Raw genomic sequence first — 7,957 nt, 5'->3', positions numbered from 1 at the left:
TTATATGAGCTGATATTTTCTATTCAGATTCCAATCCTTTTTCTCATGGCAGGATTACTGTATAAATTCTTCCAAAATAAAAGCTTATGCTCTATTGCATTAGGATAATTCTTTGAAAGTAGGTTGCAAATATATGCAAGACATTTATATGACAACATGCATATTATTATAGCAGCAAATGGAAGACTGTTGAAATACATCCAGAAACACCTCTAGCTGAAAATAAAGAGGCAGGTTTTGGGTGCTTGTGTCTGAGGAAATGCATGAACAACCTTCTGCCAAAATGCAGAACTAGAAATGTCTTAGGTTTCTACAGTTTTAGTTTCGATTCAAAACAAAACAATAAAAAAATAGCAAAATACTGTTTTGGTGAAAAACACAGCTTCTAATACCCAGATTTGGTATCATTCTCAGCGTAAGCAGACTCAAAGTGCTATCCTGCTCTTTAAGAAATCTGAAATATGATCGTGGTCTCCAAAAGAAGGAGATGCTTGGAAAGCGCCAGATCCTCGTCCCTGACACTTCGGCAAGTGCTCACTGAAGACGGAAAAAGGCTCTTCCCAGGGCGATGCTGCGGGAAGTCTCCCTCCGTGCCGTTACGAAGGTCGCTACAGCTTTTCCACGCCATTCCCACCCGGCAGCCAGCTCCGTCGGAACGCGGGCTCGCCCCTCTGCTCACTCCGGGCGTGCGGCGCACGGAGACCACAGAAAGTTGCTGCTCGTCCATCGCTGCGGGCAGAGAGCCACGGGACCCCGCGCACGTCGCAGCTCCACCGCCGAGGGGCTGCCGCCGCAGCGGGACGGTCCCTTCCTCGGAAGGAGCCGCGGCGAGGGGAGGGCGAGCGGTCCCGCACCGGTGCGGTGAGTAGCCCCGGGGCAGCCCGCCGCCGCCGCGGGGGGAACTGAGGCAGGCGGCGGCGGCCAGAGATGCCCCCGCGGGTGGGCGCCCTCCCAGCCGCGGACGGCGCCGGCTGCCAGGGGTCCCGCGGGCCCCACAGAGGGCGTCGCGCCGTCAGGACCGGCCGGGGGAGCGCCCCTGATGGGGAACGCGGCGGTGGGAGGCAGCCCGCAGGCGCTGCAGGTCCTCACCGGCTGCCTGCTGGGCGCCCTAGTGCTGAGCACGCTGGTGGGCAACGCGCTGGTATGCCTGGCCGTGCTGCGCTTCCGACACTTGCGTGCCAAGGTCACCAACTGGTTCGTGCTGTCGCTGGCTGTCTCGGACCTCTGCGTGGCCCTCCTGGTGATGCCCTGGAAAGCAGTCACTGAAGTGGCTGGCGGCTCCTGGCTCTTTGGCAGCCGCTTTTGTGACACCTGGGTGGCCTTCGACATCATGTGCTCCACCGCCTCCATCCTCCACCTCTGCATCATCAGCCTGGACCGGTACTGGGCCATCGCCAGCCCCTTTCGCTATGAGCGCAGGATGACACAGGGCCTTGCCTGTGCCATGATAGCCACAGCCTGGGCTCTCTCCATCCTCATCTCCTTCATCCCAGTGCAGCTCCACTGGCACAAAGCCAAGGAGGGAAGATATCCAGGCTCCTGGCTACCTGGGACACCCCGCTGTGATGTCAGCCTGAACCGCACTTACGCCATCACCTCTTCCCTTATCAGCTTCTACATTCCTGTGGCCATCATGATCATCACCTATACCAGGATCTACCGAATTGCCCAGGCCCAGATCCGCCGTATCTCTACTCTCGAGAGAGCAGGGGGGCAGTGGCCAGCTCACGGCAAGGAGCCTACCTCCTCTTTGCGGAGTTCCCTGCACAAGGAGACCAAGGTGCTGCAGACAGTCTCTATCATAATGGGAGTCTTCGTTTGCTGCTGGCTGCCCTTCTTCCTGCTCAACTGCCTGCTGCCTTTCTGCCAGCCTGAGCACAAGAGAGACCATGAAGGACAGTTACCCTGTGTTGGCCAAACTACCTTCAACATCTTTGTGTGGTTTGGCTGGGCCAACTCCTCAGTGAATCCAGTGATCTATGCTTTCAATGCAGACTTTAGGCGGGCTTTCAGCAATCTCCTGGGCTGCCGGTGCTTCTGCTGTGGCACACCTGGATCCACTGTGGAGAGGGTCAACTTCAGCAATGAGCTGGTTTCCTATCATCATGACACCACTTGCCAGAAGGGAGGACCTGCCTCATCATCAGTACCCCCTCCTGCAATCACTGCCTGGGTGCAGCCCACACCCCATGCCATAAGCTTTCAGGGAGAGGACAGCAGTGAGGAGCTGTCTATGGAGAAGGGGCCTGTGGCCTCCCAGACACAGGCTGCCCCTGGCAGCAGCCCCAGGAGTTGTCAGGTGCCAGCTGTTTTGCAGTTAGATTGCAAAGCAGAGCTATCTCTGGAAACTATTACCCACTGTACAGGGCTTGGTCGGTGTGAGAGACCCCATCACTCTGTTCCAGAGGGATAAGAGATTGCGTGTTCCTCATGCACACAGCCATCCCACAGGGAGAACACACTGTGCCTCCACGTAAGTTACACCCATCCCACAGCAAAAAAAATCCCATCCCAGAGGGGTAGAAACCTGTTGCTCTTACCCCAGAGGGGTGATAGGAATATGAAGTCCATTCCAAAAGGATCTAGCAGTCACATATTAACCTCTTCCCATGGCCACCTTCACTCCTTACTCTTTTGCAGTCAGAAGACATTTCCCATGCATTTGTTCACCCTCACTCTTCAATCAAACTTGTGATTTTTATTAAGAATAGTGAGAGAATTAGATCAAAATGAAAACAACTCATAGTTTGAGACTATAATATAATCTTACATAGCTAAGATTAGATTTAGCTAAAATCCCATTCCCTGCCTCCCAGTTTACACATCATACAATGTGCATAGTTCTGATCTTAAAGGTTTGTGTTTGGTTTCACTTCTGTGTGTTTATTTCAAAGCCTTGTGTCTGGATTTACACATTTGAATCTGTGTTTAGGCTCTTAAATGGAATTTACTGTATTAAAACATCACTATCTTCAGTCAAAAGACTGCTCAAAACCCTGGGAAATTCAGTTGATTTAATGTAGGACCCCAAACACAATTTCAGGTGCCCAACTCTGGTATTCCAGCTTAATGATATTGACCTAGGATTTTCCTCATCCTCAAATGTTAGAAAACGTATTACAGCAGGACGGTGTTTGAGAACTAACACTATAACTCCAGAGCAATTTAAGCTATCAGCTGAGGCAGCTTCAATCCTTCCTTTCTCCTACTAGTTCAGGCAGCTAATCCTTCCAGAAAGCAAGCTGGTCCACAAAAATAAAAAGTGACCAGGTCATCTCTCTGAACACATTTCACTGGTCCTAGACATGAACAGCAACAAAAGGCAGAGCAAATGGGCATTGAATGGCTTGCAGGAGAGAAAATACTGAGGAACCTTTATTGTCATTTGTGTATGCGTAAAACAGCTCAGCAGACATTAATGGAACACAGTGGCACTTCACTGTCCTCCACTTCACTGTCCACCACTGAAGAGTTCTGCTGCTGACTATTTAATAGTGTCACCATTATTAACCCATTTTTCTGGCCTTTGCCTATGATTGAATTCATGGACTTCGATTCAACTAAGGAAGATGAAGGTGCAGCTGCCCAGAAAGAGACATCAAAAATGCTTACACTGCAAGAGTTTTCTTGGACTTTCAGTCTTGTAGATGATACAGCTGGTATCTTTCAGAACAGCGCTGAAAAGCCAGCTGCTGAAAAGCCAGACTCTTCTCCCCGTGATCCTTCTCCCTGTGAATTTAAACTGTGTGTAGTCCTTAAGTCCTTGTATGTATTTCACCCCCTCTCCCCTTCAATCACATTAATTCTTATGGGAAAAAATGCTTCTGCTAATCTGCTTTTTACCGGAATGTGTCCTTGGTGTATAGTTGGGCATGACTGCAATCTGTTCTTCATGGCCAAAAGTGGCAAGATGAGAGGTAACGGGCTTAACTATAAGAAGGACCACGGCAAGACTTCGGAAAAACTTTCTAAGAATCAGGATAATTAGCACTGCAGTAGATTGCCAAGGGAAGTTACGACATCTCTCTCAGTAAAAGTCTTGAAGATGACATTGCTAAACGTCTGTCAGAAATGACATTGATATTGTTAATCCTGTCTTGGGGAAGAGGCATAGCATCTCTTGAGATCTGTTCTAGTCCTGCTTCACTATGACAACATGACTCCTTAAGCATTGAGCTTGAGATGTTTGATTATTTATTATTTTTGCATGCAACAATCTTTAGCTATTTTCTTGAAGGCAAAAAGGCATACAGATAAGAACTTTGAGACACAATTGGTGTATTTCCCTCCTTAATGATTATACATTTTTCTTAGCATTTAACAGCTATCATTCAAGCATGCTTAGAGCCTTATCTGGAAAGAAACCCTGAAATAAACCTAATATTTGTTTAAAAGAGGTACAAGATGTCCCTCTTTGTACATGGGGTGGGTTTTTTTTTAGTTTGATTCCCTTTGGTTATTTTTTAGGTGATCATGTGTGAACTGTGCATGGATTCAGATGCTAAAGGGTCAGTGAATTTGTGAGATGATATTTCTTGCTGTATTTTTTCCTTCTTACACAAACCAGAAACATGTATTGAAAGAGCATCAGCATCTTTTATCTCCAAAAAAAAAACCAAACAAAAAAATCTTAGAGCTGTAAGAGACTTCTTATCTCACCCCTGCAGACTAAAACCCATCCTGGGGATATACTGACATACTTGATAAAACACAATCCTGAAGCGTAACTCCCTCACTGCCTGCTACACTTCTCTTTCTGTTGCTAGAGCATCAGCTGGCTCCATCTCTCAGAGGGCTAACTCCCTCTGCCCACACACATCTTCCTTCTCGTGGGCAGGCAGTCTCTGGCAGCCAAGGACACACATGCACAGGAGCAATTTGTTGTGGCTTTTTTTTTAGTGTGTGTACAGTGATAAAAGCTGTTAATTAGACTCACAGAATGACTTGTGTTGGAAGGGATCCTGCCATGGGCAGGAACACCTCCCACTAGACCAGGCTGCTCAAAGCCCCATCCAACCTGGCCTTGAACACTGCCAGGGATGGGGCATCCACAACTTCTCCGGGCAACCTGTTCCAGTGCCTCACCACCCTCACAGTAAAGAACTTCTTCCTAACACCTAATCTAAATCTCTCCTTTTTCATCGTAAAGCCATACCCTCTTTTCCTATCATTATATGCCCTTGTAAAAAGTCACTCTCCAGATTTCTTGTAGACCCCCTTTAGGTACTGAAAAGCTGCTATAAGGTTTTCCTGAAGCCTTCTCTTGTCCAGGCTGAACAGCCACAGCTCTCTCAGCCTGTCTCCATAGCAGAGGTGCTCCAGCTCCCGATCATCTTCATGGCCTCCTCTGGACTCAATCCAATAGAGTCCACATCCCTCTTGTGTTGGGGGCCCCAGAGCTGAACACAAGACTGCAGATGGGGTCTCACCAGAGCAGAGCAGAGGGGCAGAATCACCTCCCTCGACTTGCTGGTCATGCTCCTGTTGATGCAGCCCAGGATACGGTTGGCTTTCTGGGCTGCAAGCTCACACTGCCAGCTCATGTTGAGCTTCTTATCAACCAAAACTTCCAAGTTCTTCTCCTCAGGGATGTTCTCAATCCAGTCTCCCCCAGCCTGTACTTGTGCTTGGGATTGCCCCAACCCAGGTGCAGGACCTTGTACTTGACCTTGTTGAACCTCATGAGATTGGCATTGGCCCCCTTCTCAAGCGTGTCCAGGTCCCTCTGATCCCATCCCTTCCCTCCAGCGTGTTGACCGCACCATACAGCTTGGTGTCATCAGCAAACTTGCTGAGGGTGCACTCGATCCCACTGTCCCTGTCACTAACAAAGATGTTAAACAGTGCCTGTCCCAATACCAACCCCTGAGGAACACCACTCATCACTGGTCTCCACTTGGACATCTTTTGAGCTGTTGACCACTACCCTCTGGATGCAACCATTCAGCCAATTCCCTACCCACCAAGTGATCTCTCTCCAGGCTCTGAGCACCTCTTGCTCGCACTGGCATCAAACTGGTAGGAGCAGGATGAACTGAGATTCCCCTCCCCCAGCAACTTTAAAGCCCTCTTCACCAGCTTGGCAAGTCTATGACTGAAGATGCTCTTTGCCTTCTCTGACAGATCGCCCCATCAGCCCTCAGTAGACCAGGTTTCTCAAAGCAAGTCCCATGCTCTAAGTAGCTAAACCCCTGGTTGTGTCAGGAATTAATGGAAGGGAAAAGTTTATGTTCTCACAAGGTTTGAACTGCTTATGAGAGCTGTCTCACCCAGGAAGTAGTCTGGACTCACTACACAGAGTGATGAAAATTTAGTGTATGACAGAGTGGGTGGCAGAAATTAGGCAAAGAATATATTTGAATAATGTTTTCTCTTAAGAATAATCAGACTATGCATGGTAGCTTTGATTTATGAAACTGTATTTGTGTTAAGAGTGGAAAAAGCTATTTGTATCAGTGCTTGTGGCTGTAGTCTAACTAAGGTTCATTAATAGTTCAGATTGCACCTGAAAATAAATGGATATTTACCTGAGGAGAAAAAGTGGTCTTTACTGAAGCTTTTTAAAGGGACGGTTTAAAATTGCTCTTCGTAAGTGATGCTGGAAAGAATTGTTTGTACCAAATTGATAATGGTCATTACTGATGTGCAGATGATACACGCTACAGTAATTTACATTTGTAAGGTCCATTATGGTAAGTGTCATGTTCAAGGCTGCAATAAATTTCAGAAATTGCTTATTTTAAGTAGCATACTGAAGATACTTCATATGAAAGCTACACCACATAGCCTTTCAGACTACATCTTCTGCTGTTACTGATTTAATAACATGAATATTGATACTGTATGTATTTTTATTTTCCTAGCCTGGGAAGGCTCCCCACTATTAAGCATACTACAGACAATGCAGTTCTGTGAGCAAGACTTATTTTCCCAAGATTTTTTTTCTAGTGATTTCTAGAGTAAGCAGCTGTGTTAGATCACACAAGATTCAATTAGCATCCTTAGGTTCAAGTCTGATGAGATATAATAAAATTGTTACAAAAAATGCAGAGGTTCTCTTCAGCAGAAATTAAGAGACAAAGTCATTGCCTATCTGCATCATTGCAGCCACTCAAAAGAAAACTTCCAAAGCAAAAACTTGGTGGCATTTTTAGTCCATTTCTGGGTCACAACTTTCTTGGCTTGGCAGGACAAAGTGAAATGAGTTTTAGGGAGATCTATGGCTATTCCTCAAACACATTTTTTATAACTCAGATCATCAAATCTATATACTTCACCATGATATGTGTATTTCACTGACTAAAAGCAGTTCACTTCCATGCCTAGTAGTTCCACATTTACAATACCATACAATACCATTAATGTCACAGTGACCTAAAAAAATAGCTTTAAAATAGCCGTGGTGTCAAAACAGTTCAACCTCACAGATACCTTATCTAACCATTCTTGTTAGCCAATGTCTAACCATAGGAATAAAAACATGTTCCATGTTCAGTGGAGTACAAGTGGTAGGACTTTATGATGTTTACCAAATGCCTGTCTGTTCAAGTAATTCCCACTCCCTTTCCTTCTGTCAGTCTACAAAGTTCTCAACCTGCTAGATCTCCTATTTCTTTATTACACAACTGAAATGAATACAAACTTCTTGTGGTCAAATAAAAGCTTATGTAGCTGAGCTGCTATGGCAGCCTTTCTCACTATTACATCACACATGAGAATTAGGGATAACGTGTCTGTAGCCTCTTGGGGTGGCTGTAGGGATACTTATCCATCTGAGAGCTTTTCCCTGCCGTCACATTTTTCTGAAACTGTTCATCGGGTTTAAAAGTTAAGCATGGGAATAAACAGAGACAGATACGTGCATGCACGTGTGCATGCCTTCTTAGACAACTGGGCTAGAAAGCATTCTTCAAGGAAGAGGAAACAAACCTCAAGGCAGAGCTGTCTGGAGCTGGAG

At 46.5% G+C, this 7,957-nt stretch overlaps 1 protein-coding gene across 1 annotated transcript; it reads left to right on the top strand.

Moving 5' to 3' along the window:
* Positions 1 to 275: 275 nt before the first annotated feature.
* Positions 276 to 6,531, top strand: LOC115608943 (D(1) dopamine receptor-like). The gene has a single exon (XM_030488507.1). The coding sequence runs from the start codon at positions 1,040 to 1,042 to the stop codon at positions 2,411 to 2,413; it is 1,374 nt and encodes a 457-aa protein (XP_030344367.1). The 5' UTR covers positions 276 to 1,039; the 3' UTR covers positions 2,414 to 6,531.
* The last annotated feature ends 1,426 nt before the right edge of the window (positions 6,532 to 7,957 follow it).

This window comes from Strigops habroptila, chromosome 5 (genome assembly GCF_004027225.2).
Source record: "Strigops habroptila isolate Jane chromosome 5, bStrHab1.2.pri, whole genome shotgun sequence".
Taxonomy (NCBI): Eukaryota; Metazoa; Chordata; class Aves; order Psittaciformes; family Psittacidae; genus Strigops; species Strigops habroptila.
The sequence above is the reverse complement of the archived record's forward strand: the minus strand, read 5'-3'. Positions and strand labels throughout refer to the sequence as shown.

What these genes read in the sequence shown, in the direction of transcription:
- LOC115608943 (XM_030488507.1), top strand. Translation starts at nt 1,040, where the DNA reads ATGGGGAACGCGGCGGTGGGAGGCAGCCCGCAGGCGCTGCAGGTCCTC.